Source organism: Sus scrofa, chromosome 2 (assembly GCF_054392235.1).
Source record: "Sus scrofa isolate SSC_HxYL_T2T_F1_AM1 chromosome 2, Sscrofa_HxYL_maternal_Yorkshire_Landrace_v2.0, whole genome shotgun sequence".
Classification (NCBI taxonomy): Eukaryota; Metazoa; Chordata; class Mammalia; order Artiodactyla; family Suidae; genus Sus; species Sus scrofa.
This window is the reverse complement of record NC_139384.1, coordinates 157,256,080-157,271,414: the sequence shown is the minus strand read 5'-3', so window position 1 is coordinate 157,271,414 and position 15,335 is coordinate 157,256,080. Positions and strand designations below refer to the sequence as shown.

Sequence of the window (15,335 nt, the reverse complement as noted above, 5' to 3'; positions counted from 1 at the left end):
TCCCTTATTTCTATCCACTGAAAAGTTGACAAGATACTCTATTTTTGTTGGAATAGGAACTATTCACATCTGTCTTAAAACTTTCCTAATAGATTAAAAAAAAGATCTATGAAATACACCAAGTGAGTAGTGTCCCTACAACTGCCTGCACAGCTGTGTGGTTGCCAAGATACTTTCTAAGTCCTTTTTTTAAATTTTTTTTATTTTAAATGTTTTATTGATGTATCGTTAATTTACAATGTTGTGCTAATTTCTGCTGTACAACAAAGTGATTCAGTTATACGCTTATCCATTCTTTTCAGACTCTTTTTCCATGTAGATTATCATAGAATATTGAGTCGAGTTCCCTGTGCTCAATAGCAGGACTCTGTTGACCATCAATTCCGTATACAATAGTGTATATATGCCAATTCCAAAACTCCAGTCCCTTTCTCCTCCCTCACCATGCCCCTTTGATAAATCTAAGTTTATTTTCCAAGGCTGTGAGTCTGTTTCCGTTTTGTAAATATGTTCATTTGAATCATGTTTTAAGATTCCACATGTAAGTGATACTATATGATGTTTGTACTTCTCTGTCTGACCTTATGGTCTATCTTTTCCCTCCCTCCCTTCCTTCTTTTCTCCCTTCCTCCCTCCCTCCCTCCCTCTCTCCCTCTCTCATTTTAGGTCCGCACCTGTGGCATATGGAATTTCCCAGGCTAGGTGTCAAATCAGAGCTATAGCAGGTGGCCTACACCACAGCAACACAGGATCCAGGCCACTCCTATGAGCTACACTGTGGCTCATGTCAGTGCTGGATCCTTAACCCAATGAGCAAGGCCAGGGATCAAACCCATGTCCTCATGGTTACTAGTAGGGTTTGTTACCACTGAACCACAATGGGAACTCCTGACCTTAAGTCCTCAAAGTGCAGTGGAGTTCTTATACATGCTGTGTAGGGACCATAGCACCAAGAAATAGCCTGGCCTCCTGAAAAGCTAGCCCTGAACACACAACTGGGAAACATCACTATAAATGGGACAGTGGAAGATGCATTTTCTTTTTCTGCCTTGGGGTTTCCTTAATTTTATGGGTTATGCACTAAGAGCACATACTCTCTCACATGGTACCCATACATGCAACACATTTTCCTCAGGGCTTTCATATGGACAAAGGCGCCAAGATGTAGCATGGTGTGTGGGATGGGATGACCAGGCTGCAATTGCAGGAAGGATTGAAGAGGATTAGACTCATTGCCTGGATTTGCTTTATACTGAGAAGGTGTTTCTGAGGAGTTGCTTCATTTATTCATTCACTCAACCATTTATGATTGCAAGTGGCTAGACACTGGGAATAATGTGGTAGGATGAGCAGGATCAGTACAGTTTTTATCCTTACTGAATACCTCAAATACACTCTAACCATTAAGGGAGATAAATGCTATGATAGGAAAAGTATAGCCACTTACAAAAACCGGTAGAAAGATCCCATAATCTAGATGTTCTGGACAGACATTATTATCTTGCTTTTGATTAATGAAATCTAATGACTTTTAATGAAATCATTGACTTTTTGGCTTTATGCTGGGCACTTAGACCAATTTCTAGGTAAAATAATTAAGGAACTCATGTAGGGACACAGCTGCCTTCATTTTCACTCCAAGCTTTTGGAATTGATATAGGACAGTGGACGAGAGGTGGAAATGTGCCTGACAAGGAAAGCACATGTCCCTGTGCCCTTGTTACAGGCAGAGATAGATGGATGGATCTGAATAAATAATGCTTCATGGACAACATAACATTTTCAATTAAGATCTCAGTAGGCATTTAATACAAAACTCCTAAATGAAGTTCTTTTCATTTGTCTTGATCAACAAATTGCTTCCTGGGGTGATAACCACAACAACATGATTTGGCAGGAGGCTGAGTGCACACGCCTTTCATTCATAGATCAAAGCGTGCAGGTTAATGGCTCTGAGCCCCTGTCTCTGGTCAGGGACAGACATGGTGGGTGGAACGGGTGAGTGGATTGCTGTGGTTAAGATTGCCATTTTAGCACAGGCATCCAAGGGTGCCAAGAACTTGACAGCATGACAGATAGTGAGAGAGGAAGCCAAGCCAGTTAGGGGTGGCCTCCAGTTCATGGTTGACAGCCAGGGATAATTTGCGGTTAACAGAGCAGGCAGACTCACGGTCTATATATGCGTGCTCACTCTGAAAGCACTTTGGGTGGGTTTGTCTCGGTGGAGTCTGGCTGACTTTGAACTTTAATCACTGACTGGTTAGTGTGCCAGCACCTCTTTTTGAGTTCTTATAAAGTACTTACCTTATTTGAAATAGTTAGTAATATAGGTGTGTATGTGGTAGTTTATTCTGGACTTAAGGCCTTTTTAAAAAATTGATTTACAATGTGTTTCCAATGTACAGCAAAGTGATTCATATATTCCTAACTATATATGTGTACATACATATATAAGAATATATATACATATATATTGTTTTTCATATTCTTTTCCATTTAGTTTATCACAAGATAGTGACCATATCCTTGTGTTATACAGTAAGCCCATGTTGTTTACCTATTTTATACATAGTAGTTTGTATCTGCTAATCCCAAAGTATTCATTCCTTCCCCACCTCTTTTCCCCTTTGGTAACCATAAGTTTGTTTTCTGTGTCTGCGAGTCTCTCTCTATTTTGTAAATAAGTTTACTTGTATCATTTTTTAGATTCCACATATATCATATGATACTTGTCTTTCTCGAGCTGACTTTTCACTTAGTATGATAATCTCTAAGTCCATGCATGTTGCTGCAGATAGCAATATTATTCTTTTTATGTCTGAGTAGTATTTTGTTGTATATACGTACCACATCTTTATCCATTCCTCTGCTGATGGACATTTAGGTTGCTTCTGTGTCTTCGCTACTATATATAGTGCTGCTATGAATATTGGGGTACACATTTCTTTTCAAATTAGAGTTTTCTCCAGATCAATACCAAGGAGTGGGACTGCTGGATCATACGGCAACTCTCTTGTAGTTTCTAAAGGAACTTCCATGTTGTTCTCCGTAGTGGCTGCACCAACTTACATTCCCACCAAGAGTGTAGTAGGGTTCCCTTTTCTCCACATCCTCTCCAGCATTTATTGTTTGTGGACTTGAATAATGGCCGTTCTGATCAGTGTGAGGTAGACCTAAGGCCTTTGTCCTTGATACTTACCTGGCCTGGAAATCTTTGTCCTCAGATTGTCCCATGTCAGCTTTGATGCTGGTTCTTCAGAAAGTCTTTCCTAAAACCATATGTAAAAAAGTTAGACTCAATAGTTTTATGCTATATTACATTGATTCATTAACTGGTAGCACGTATCACTATTTGGAATTATCTTAGTTTTTTGTAATTGTATTTTTCTTTACTTTAGGTGTCCCATTTCTGGACTGGAAACTCTTAGAACAAGGAGCAACATATACATCTCTGTACTTTTTCAAGGCAAGGATCGTATCTCAGACAAGTTCCCAAGCCTGATGCCCAGTGCAGTAAGTGATTCCTATTTAAATGAGAAACACATTGTCACTTTATAGAAGTAACCAATGATAAATATTAAATGAGCACCTTCTGGACCAAAGGGCCTGTTTTCTCTTAATCAACTTTTAAGTTAATGTAAAACCAGCTGTTATTTTTTGTGTGTTTCTGTATTCAGCTTGCATTAGAGTGTTATTCTGTGACAGATGCTTTGAGAAATGAAAGAGAACGAGTGGTCCTTGCCTATAAAAATCTTCTACTCTGTCTTAAAAGAAAGTAGATGAAATGCATTCTCCTTTCTAATCTTTGGAAATGGCACCTAGCTGTGTTCTTAGATAAATAATGTATTTTTTCAAAAAATGAATAAATGAATAAAAGTAAGAATCAATGAATGGATAAGGAAGAGGTGAATTAAGTGATAGGAATTAGCACCAGACACAGCCAACTGTCAGAATCTTTGAGTCAGGGTAGGGGATTTGACTGCATGAAGTCTGTGACTCATGACGTAGACTTAACTTATTTCTCACCCAGTGGAAGCCATTTACTGTTTCCTGTGATCATATTATTTCTTTCTTCCATGAGTTGTTCCAGATGTCCCCATGCCTGGAATGCATGCTGATAATCTTTATAGGTTTAAAGTCCATTCACTGAAGATAAAACTAAACATCATCCTCTCAATGAAATATGTTACTACCTCCCTTGCAATAAAAAACTTCTCCTGGGAGTTCCTGTTGTGGCTCAGTGGGTTAAGAACCCAGCTAGCATCCATGAGGATGTGGGTTCAATCCCTGACCTCACTCAGTGGGTTAAGGATCCCTCCCACCTTGCCACAAGCTGCAGCATAAATCACAAATGTCACTTGGATCTGGTGTTGCCATGGCTGTGCTGTAGGCCAGCAGTTGCAGCTCTGATTCAATCCCTAGCCTGGGAACTTCCATATGTGGCAGATGTGGCCCTAAAAAGATAAAAAAACAAAACCAACCAAACAGAAAAAAACTCCTATCTCTGAATTCCTAGAATGCTCTATTGACTCCTTGCCTGTGGCACATAACCCTTTCCGTCTTATATTGCCATTATTTTTGTCTGTATTTAATCTTATCTTTTATTATTTTTTTTGTCTTTTTTTTTTTTTTTTTTTTGCTATTTCTTGGGCCACGCCCGCGGCATATGGAGGTTCCCAGGCTAGGGGTCCAATCAGAGCTGTAGCCACCGGCCTACGCCAGAGCCACAGCAACGCGGGATCCGAGCCACGTCTGTAACCTACACCACAGCTCACGGCAACGCCGGATCGCTAACCCACTGAGCAAGGGCAGGGACCGAACCCGCAACCTCATGGTTCCTAGTCGGATTCGTTAACCACTGCGCCACGACGGGAACTCCTAATCGTCTCTTTTAGATTGTCAGCTCCTCAAGGGTGAGCTTAGTGTTAATTTATCTGAGTAGCCAACTTTTAGTAATTCATTAAATATTTTCTGAGGACATTACATGTCATACAGAGCACTAGTAGTAGAGAACCACTTGTGAGCAACTAACATTGACAAGGCAAACACTAATTTTCCCCGGATTCTAGAGTTTAATAAGAGAGCACAGTATTAATGGTTTTGATTTGTTGATCACATAAGCCAATTTGATGATATAATTATCTTAGCATAGTGTAGTAGCTGAATATATAGATTTTTGTTTATTTACCTATTTATTTATTCTGGATAACTGTATTATCTTCTCTTTAACTATAGTTAATGTACAGTATTATGTAAGTTACAAGTGTACAATATTGTGATTCACAGTTTTGAAAGGTTATACTTCATTTATAGTTATTATAAAATATTGGCCCTAATAGATGCAAACTATCACATTTGGTGTGGTTAAGCAATGAGATCCTGCTGTATAGCACAGGGAACTAGATCTAGTCACTTGTGATGGAACATGATGGAGGATAGTGTGAGGAAAAATATATAAGTATGTGTGACTGGGTCACTTTGCTGTACAGTAGGATATTGACAGATGCTGTGAACTATCTATAATGGAAAAAATAAAAATTTATTAATAAATAAATACATATACCAAAAAAATACTGGCCTTATTCCCTGTGCTGTACGTTATATCCTTGTAGCTTATTTTATATGTATGAGTTTTTACCTCTTAATATTCAACTGCTTATCATCCTCTCCCTCTCCCTACTGGTAACTGCTAGTTTGTTCTCTATCTCCGAGTTTACTTCTTTTTTGTAGTATTGACTAGTTTGTTGTATTTTTTTTTAATTTCCACATATAAGTGACATTATACAGTATTTGTATTTCTCTGACTTATTTTACTTAGCATAAGGCCTTCCAGGTCCATCCATGCTGCTGCAAATGGCAAAAACTCCTTCTTTTTATGGCTAAGTAGTATTCATATGTGTGTGTACATCTTCTTTACCCATTCATCTGTTGAAGGACATTTAGGTTGTTTCCATATCTTGGCAAATGTAAATAATGTGGCTATGAACATTAGGGTACAGGTATGTTTTCATATTAGTGTTTTGGGTTTTTTTTTGTGTATATACCCAGGAGCGACATAGCTGGAATGTAAGATAGTCCATTTTGAGTTTTTCGAGACACGTCCATACTGTTTTCCATAGTGGCTGAACCAGTGTATATTGCCACCACCCATTTATGATAGTTTCTTTTTCTCCACATCTTTTCCAGTGTTTTTTATTTGTGTTCTTTTGATGACAGATTTTAGATTCCATAGATGATGGTTCCACTCTTGCTTTATTGCTTACTAGATATGTGATCTTAAGCTGGTAATGCAATGTCTTGGAACTTTCATTTCAGCTAATTATTTCCCCAGATAATTCCATGTAATAAGCCATACCAAAGTAGATTAAAATAGAATGTATTAAGCTCATGAGTCTATGGGTTGATCTTCTGATCTGGGCCAGGCTAGGCTGATTTTGCTTTGGTTGGCTCATGTGTCTGTGAGCTGTTGAGTCAGCTGGGAGAATGGATCAGTCTAGATTAGCCTAATGCAAGAAAGGTCTCTGGCACGTGGTCTCTCACCCTCTACTTGATAAGGCTGAGCTTGTTCACATGGTGGTTATGGAGTCCATAACAGCTAGAAGTCTAGGCTTAGAATTGGTAGGTCACTTTCGTCACATTCTGTTGGCTGAAGCCAGCCACAGGATCATATCAGATTTGCGGATTGGGGATTCCATCTTTTGATGAGATTTACTACAAAATCATACAGTACTGCAGGTGGATACAGGGGCACACGAACATATTGGCTGTATTTCTACCTCATCTATGTCTACTTCAGTCTGTAAAACGGAGACGATAATAATAGTTGCTACTTTTTAGGTGGATTTTAAAAATTATATAAAATAATGTGGAAAAATTGGGATGTTATCTGGCACCTAAGAAATATTGGAAGCTTGTTACGATTGTTATATCACTTATCTTCATAGCAAAACAGAGAGAGATATTATAATCCTCCTCTTCCAAACAAAGAAACTTGGAGCCTGAGGTTACTCGCTCCTGAACACGTGGTTGTGGAGTCAGGTTTCAAGTCAAAGTTTGTTTGACTTCAATTCTGGTAGTAGAGATTTCCTAACTATTGGCCAACTTTGTTGTTGTTTTTGTTTTTCTGGACTACATTTCCCAGACTCCCTTGCTGCAGCTGTGACAGTGTGATTAGTTTCCAACCCATAAATTGTGAACGGGATTGCTCAGGAGGAACTGAGTCCAGACCTCTGATTCTCCACATGGAAGAGAACTTCTTGCAGATTAGGAACACTGATTTTGGATTTTAGAGAGCTAGGAATAAACTTGACTTGTAAATAGCCAATGAAATGTTGGAGTTTGTTACAGTAATAACAGACTACTGTAGTTTCATTGTAACAAACTAGCTGTTACAAGCTAATAGTATTACTAACCAACTAGCTGTAACAAATACTAGCCATAACAAACTAGCTACTTAGAGACAGTTACTACTAGCTGTAACAAACTAACCAATACAGAGTTTACCTTCTAAAACACTATATGGTGCAATTTATAATAGGGAAAACTTTTCTAGGCAGTATTCTGCACATATTAGGCAGTCTACCATTTATTGAAGAAAAAAGAAGTTTCCAAAACTAAGCATAAGCTTTCCAGTCCCTTAATACTGTGTATTATTTTCTCTTTAACTTCCCTCCTGTCTGTGTTTTCCTCCATTTCTTTCCACTCAGAGAAAGGGCAAATGTGCATCTAACCAAGGCCAAAAGATCAAATTCTCTGATTAGGGTACTGTTATTAGGGTTCATTTTATCTACACGAACAAATGGAAATCCTATTTTCATGCAAAATGAAAAAAAATATTTAAGAGCCCTTTTGCATAGATTAAAAATGTTTCAGGGTCTCTACTGTCTAAATTCGAAGGATGCCGTCAAGGTTTGGGAGGGGTCAAGGAAATTCTTAGAGAGTTGTGAAAGTGGTTTTAAGCACTCTTACAGAAAGAGAGGGGTTGGAAATTGAAAGTTAAGAAAATTAGAAGGATTAAAAAAACTAGTCAAATTGTCTTGCGGCACAGAGGGTTAAGGTTCCAGCACTGTCACTGCAGCAGCTTGGCTAACTACTGTGGCACAGGTGATCCCTGGCCCAGGAGCTTCCACATAAAACAGGCGTGGCTAAAAACAAAACCAAATAGAAATGAGTAAAAACAGAAAAAGCAAATCAGCCTTACTTGAAACCAAAGACTATGAAATTTACCCTCCCCTTGCCCCAGAAAGAGGATTCCATACTAATTGGCATCATTATAGTAGCACTAGAGAGATGATTAGGGCTTTGAGATATGACAAGTATTGAAGGCCTCTGGTATTGATATCACTCAGAGAACTTGCCTGCTACCTTAGGGGACCACAGAATCATAGGGAGGCATACTATGTAAACATGGAGTCATGGAATAAGAAGTTTAGCTACATGCCTTAAAAGAACAATTAGCAGTACAGTGAAATAGAATCTAACTTCTAAAAAAGTTGTTATTTCTGTTCAGTAACCTCACTTTCAAGGAGAGAAGAATAATCTAGATAACATTTAATGAGTATTCACTATGTGCCAAGTACTCTGAGTTGAGCAGGAAAGAGGCAAATAATAAAATCAAGTTGAAATTAGAGATCTTCTGCAAGCAAATCTTTTAAAAGGTGTACCAGATACCAGGGAGGTTTTGGATAGAGGAAAAATACTGAAATTAAAATCTTGGGTTGAATCTTGGCTATGGCACTCAGGCAACCGTGTTACCTTTCCAATTCTCTGTCGATTCATTTGTAAACTGGGAATAATGATAACTCCCATTGAGGGTCACTGAGATAAAATGTGTGCAAGCACTTTTCAAGCTACAAAATGCAAGAGATTAATTTAAATAACAGTATTTAATCTCTTACATTTACACATGTAATCTAATTATTTCATTTACAGTAGGGTCTTATGGGAAGAAACAGCACAACTTTAAATGATTTTTGCAGTGGTTCATGACTAGGCAAACACCCTGTACATCACTTGTATCCCTTTATTACCCAATAAATGAGCAAAACCTCACAACGAAATAAACACATCACAACAGAAACACAGCTCCAAAACAAAGCAAGGGACAACATTCAAAGACACCTGCAGGTGATAGTTACATGATGGAAACAGTAAGTGAGATGTCACTAATATATCTCATTTCTTCCAGTAAGTCATTAGATACTTAAGAGAAGTGGCTTGAGCCAGTTTTCTTTTCATTAAATATTCATATTTTCTAATGGAAATTGTTCTGACAAATTGGGTGAATTGAGCAACTTAAAATTTATGCCTCAGAAAGAAGAGTTTTGGAATTCCCACTGAGCAAGCTTATGCTTAAATGATTAACACTCCATTGATTTTAAATTAAAAAGCTGGAAAGTAAATACAGTGTGTATTTTATTTTTTTATTTTATAATGATTTTTGTTTTTTTGTTATAGCTAGTTTGCAGTGTTCTGTCAATTACCTACTGTATAGCAATGCTGTGATAGATGTTTTTCCTGATACTTAGATCACAAGCCTTTTGGTTACAGATCTTTGTTAACCATACAACATCTTTCCTGTGTTTGCACTGGAATATTCTCCTTCAATTCTTTGGGGGTAAAACTCCTCTGTTAAGTCACTTATAAGGGAAAAAGGCAAATAAACCACTTTCACTGTTTAGAAGGAAAGGATAAGATCAAAAGTTCTAGAAAATTTTAAAGGCCAGAAATTTCAGTACAGGGTAATCTTTTCTATTCCTGGTAGGCAAGTGGATGCTTGATTTTCTGGGGACCTATGAGAGAGTAACTTAACCTTGGTTATGCAGCATTAGTCCAGTAGATGTTTTCTAAGCACTTACTCTGTGTTCAGGATACATGGGTGAATGAGAAGAACATTGTGCCTGAAGTCAGGGGACTTAGACAGTAAGTGAGCAAGTGGTAACATCACAGTGAGAGGAATATGATGGTAAGAACTTGTGAGAAATATCTGTTCAAGTCTTTTGCCCATTTTTCCTTTGGGTTGTTGGCTTTTTTGATGTTGAGTTGTGTAAATTTTTTGTATATTTTAGAGATTAAGCCCTTGTCAGTTGCATCATTTGAAACTATTTTCTCCCCTTCTGTAAATTGTATTTTGTTTTTTTTAATGGTTTCCTTTGCTGTGCAAAAGCTTGTCAGTTTGATTAGGTCCCATTGGTTTATTTTTGCTTTTATTTCTGTTGCCTTGGAACACTGATCTGAGAAAACATTTGTAATGTTGATGCCAGAGCATGTTTTGCCTATATTCTCTTCTAGGAGTTTGATGGTGTCTTGTCTTATGCTTAAGTCTTTAAGCCATTTTGAGTTTATTTTTGTGCATAGTGTGAGGGTGTATTCCAGTTTCATTGATTTACAAGTGGCTGACCAATTTTCCCAGCAATACTTGCTGAAAAGACTGTCTTTCCCCCATTTTATATTCTTGCCTCCTTTGTCAAAGATTAATTGACCATAGTTGTTTGGGTTTATTTCTGGGTTCTCTGTTCTGTTCTGTTGGTCTGTATGTCTGCTTTGCTATAAGTACCACAGATGGCCAACAAGCATGAGAAAAAATGCTCAACATCCCTGATTATTAGAGAAATGCAAATCAAAATTACCATGAGATACCACCTCACACCAGTCAGAATGGCCATCATTAATGAGTCCACAAATAACAAATGCTGGAGATGGTGTGGAAAAAAGGGAACTGTTGGTGGGAATATAAACTGGTACAACCACTGTGGAAAACAGTATGGGGGCACCTTATAAAACTATACATAGAAGTACCATATGACCCCACAATCCCACTCTTGGGCATATATCCAGACAAAATTCTCCTTGAAAATGACACATGCCAGTCTCCCAAAGCAATAGAAATTAGAGCAAAAATAAACCCATGGGACCTCATCAAACTGAAAAGCTTTTGCACAGCAAAGGAAACCAAAAAGAAAACAAAAAGACAACTTACAGAATGGGAGAAAATAGTTTCAAATGATGCAACTGACAAGGGCTTAATCTCTAGAATATATAAGCAACTTATATAACTCAACAGCAAAAAACCCAATCAATCAATGGAAAAATGGGCAAAAGACCTAAACAGACATTTCTCCAAAGAAGATATACAGATGGCCAACAAACACATGAAAAAATGCTTAACATAGCTGATTATAAGAGAAATGCAAATCAAAACTACCATGAGATACCACCTCACACCAGTCAGAATGGCCATCATTAATAAATCCACAAATAACAAGTGCTGGAGGGGCTGTGGAGAAAAGGGAACCCTCCTGCACTGCTGGTGGGAATGTAAACTGGTACAGCCACTATGGAGAACAGTTTGGAGATACCTTAGAAATCTATACATAGAACTTCCATATGACCCTGCAATCCCACTCTTGGGCATATATCCGGACAAAGCTCTACTTAAAAGAGACACTTGTACCCGCATGTTCATTGCAGCACTATTCACAATAGCTAGGACGTGGAAACAACCCAAATGTCCATGGACAGATGATTGGATTCGGAAGAGGTGGTATATATATACAATGGAATACTACTCAGCCATAAAAAAGGATGACATCATGCCATTTGCAGCAACATGGATGGAACTAGAGAATCTCATACTGAGTGAAATGAGCCAGAAAGACAAAGACAAATACCATATGATATCACTTATAACTGGAATCTAATATCCAGCACAAATGAACATCTCCTCAGAAAAGAAAATCATGGACTTGGAGAAGAGACTTGTGGCTGCCTGATGGGAGGGGGAGGGGGAGGGAGTGGGAGGGATCGGGAGCTTGGGCTTATCAGACACAACCTAGAATAGATTTACAAGGAGATCCCGCTGAATAGCATTGAGAACTATGTCTAGATACTCATGTTGCAACAGAAGAAAGGATGGGGGAAAAAATGTAATTGCAATGTATACATGTAAGGATAACCTGACCCCCTTGCTGTACAGTGGGAAAATAAAAAAAAAAAAAAGAAAATGACACATGCATCTGCGTGTTCATTGCGGCACTATTCACAATAGCCAAGACATGGAAACAACCCAAATGTCCATCGACAGATGAATGGATTAAGAAGATGTGGTATATATACACAGTGGAATACTACTCAGCCATAAAAATGAACCAAATAATGCCCTTTGCAGCAACATGGATGGAACTAGAGACTCTCATACTGAGTGAAGTAAGTCCGAAAGAGAAAGACAAATACCATATGATAACACTTATATCTGGAATCTAATACATGGCACAAATGAACCTTTCCACAGAAAATAAAATCATGGACTTGGAGAAGAGACTTGTGGCTGCCTGATGGGAGGGGGAGGGAGGGGGGGAGGGATCGGGAGCTTGGGCTTATCAGACACAACTTAGAATAGATTTACAAGGAGATCCTGCTGAATAGCATTGAGAACTATGTCTAGATACTCATGTCGCAACAGAAGAAAGGGTGGGGGAAAAAACTGTAACTACAATGTATACATCTAAGGATGACCTGACCCCCTTGCTGTACAGTGGGAAAATAATAAAAAAAAAAAAAAAGAAGATGTGGTATATATACACAGTGGAATACTACTCAGCCATAAAAATGAACCAAATAATGCCCTTTGCAGCAACATGGATGGAACTAGAGACTCTCATACTGAGTGAAGTTAAGTCCGAAAGAGAAAGACAAATACCATATGATAACACTTATATCTGGAATCTAATACATGGCACAAATGAACCTTTCCACAGAAAATAAAATCATGGACTTGAAGAACAGACTTGAGGTTGCTGAGGGGGAGGGGAAAGGGGAGGAATGGACTGGGAATTTGGGGTTAATAGATACAAACTCTTGCCTTTGGTGTGGATAAGCAATGAGATCCTGCTCTATAGCGCAGGGAACTGTATCTAGTTACTTATGATGGAGCATGATAATGTGAGAAAAAAAGAATGTATGTATGTATGGGTCACCTTGTTGTACAGTAGAAAATCGACAGAACACTGTAAACCATTAAAAGAGAAAAACAAAGGAAAAAACGTTAAGTAGAACATCCCAAACCTAACTTTGTTGCTCCTCCATCATTACGGCAGTATAATGAATGTTCCAAGCCTTAAACTGATATGTAAAAGTAAATTCCAAAATGATAAAAAAAAGAAGCTGTGAGGATGGATACAAGGGGATGGATAGGTCAGGAACAGTGTCTCTGATTAAAAGACATGCTGACTCTGAGGATGGACACACAGGAGGCAAGAGTATCCCAGGCCATGGTAACAATTCGTACACTGTGAGGAAGTTAGATGATGGCCTGTTTGTGTAGCTGAACCACAGCGAGTCCACTTTGTCAGCTCTGCTCACAAGGAATGTGCACAAGCCAGGTAAATTCCTTATCATCTTTTAGCCTTGCATTTGTCTGCTAGGAACACTGAAAAGATGTCTTATGCTGACACAGATGGTTAGTCTTCATGAGACCCCGGGGGAAAGGAAAAAAAACCCTGGTTCCCATCAGTGCAAACATGCTTCTTAGTTGGTAGTCAGATCCTACTTTCAGCTTTAAATCCTCTGTACCCCTTTTGGGGTCCAGGGTGCAGCTGTAAATGTTTCTGAATTGCTGTGCACCCAATCCTGCCCATAGGTAAGTTAACCAAAATAAATTTCATAGTTGTGATTTATGGAGTTGCCTGCTTTGTGTTGTAGTCTCAAAGTCCCTTCTTGGTTTGGAGGATGTTATTCAATATCCCCACTGTCCAACACATGTTTTAGTCACTGAAAGACTATGTGGGTAGAAACACATCTATCACGAGCCGCAAATATGAGTCATATACGTAAACATGACTTATGATTTAAAATTATCTAATAGTACCATTAAAAATGTTTAAAAAGATGAAACTAATTGTAATCAATATTTCTTTTAGCCCAATATATCCCAGATACCATTTCAATGAGTAATAAATATAAAAATATTCATGAGACATTTTACATTATTTTTTCATTTTAAGACTTTGCAGCTTTTTGTGTACTATATACTTAGAGCACATCTCGATTTTATCTACCACATTTCAAGTGCTCGGTGGCCAAAAGAGCGGCCAGATGTCTACCACATTGGAGGACACAGAGAAAGACAGTAGAACAACAGGTGGCCTTTGAGGTCCCTCTCACCCTAAAATTCTATGAACCTCTGTCCTATCTCCATGTAGGACTGCAGAGGAGTGTCCACACTGAATGTTCTTACCTTAACATCTCAAAATGTCACCATTGTCATCATCGTTGCTATTTTCTTCCCCTCCTCTCTTCCTTTTCTTTCTCCTTCTCCTCTTCATTCTCCTTTCTTTTAACTACGAAAGTGTTTATACCTGCCTCTGACCCAGAAAGGCCATAATCAGTACATTTTCTTTCACACGATTTTTTCTTCTCAATTCTCTTGGTTCATGCAGAACGGCTTCAGTTTGGCAGTATCTGTTGTAGACTTTTACATAGTTAATTTCACATGCTGATAATAGCACCTTAATTTTTCATTGAGAACTGTAATTCCTCAATTCTCAGTCCGTGCTGTTCGGGTGTGGCTAGCCATGCTCCAAATCCAGGGGTATGTGTGATTCAGGCCTAAGGCTGTGTCCTTGGCCGCAGTGATTGGTTCCATGGCAGATGCAGGTGTATGGCCTAAGTCAGGTTAATAGGGTCCAATCAGAACTTATTTGGGGAAAATTTTGCTTGAGCTATTGGCATAAAAGTAATCTCTCTCTCTTTTATTTATTTTTTTCTTGTAGGATAGGATGTGGGATTAGAACTCATGGCAATTTTCTTGTCATCACAAGGAGAGGAGAGTGCTTGCATGAGAATGAAGCAAATGTAGAAATGCAAAATAGAGAAATGAGAGAGCTAGAATTTTTAGGGGGAAAAAACAAAAAAACAAACAGCAACAGAAACTTTGGATCCAGCTATACCTGAAGTAAAAAAAAAAAAATCCACTTTTGGTCTTCCCTCTTTTATTTTTTTTTGTATTTTTTTTCATGCTAAAGCCTCTTTGATCTAGAGTCTCTGCCACTTTAAATGAAAAGACAACTGGCTAAAAACTTAAAATAACACTATTTTCAACGTAACATTAATTTATAGAATGGACCCCAGATTGTTACAAGTGAATTTTACTAAAGAGAAAATTCTAAGGTCTATAGAAATAAATTTCTTCCTGTGAGCTACTATAATTATTCATTAACTGAGACATTTGTTCATTTTATTCAACAAATATTTATCACAAATATACCCTTTTTCAGACACTGTAGACTGCTTTATATATTATATCAGTTATTGACTTGATTTTCTCTCTCATACCTGTG

The 15,335-nt window shown here is 38.1% G+C and overlaps 1 protein-coding gene across 1 annotated transcript in view; it reads left to right on the top strand.

Annotated features, from left to right (window-relative positions):
• The window catches only part of LOC146405808 (uncharacterized), a 502,014-nt gene that overhangs the window by 233,551 nt on the left and 253,128 nt on the right, over positions 1-15,335 (top strand). The window contains exon 2 of the mRNA XM_085014918.1: positions 3,399-3,513. Coding sequence (XP_084871044.1) covers positions 3,399-3,513 — 115 coding nt within the window. The remainder of the gene's footprint in view (positions 1-3,398; positions 3,514-15,335) is intronic.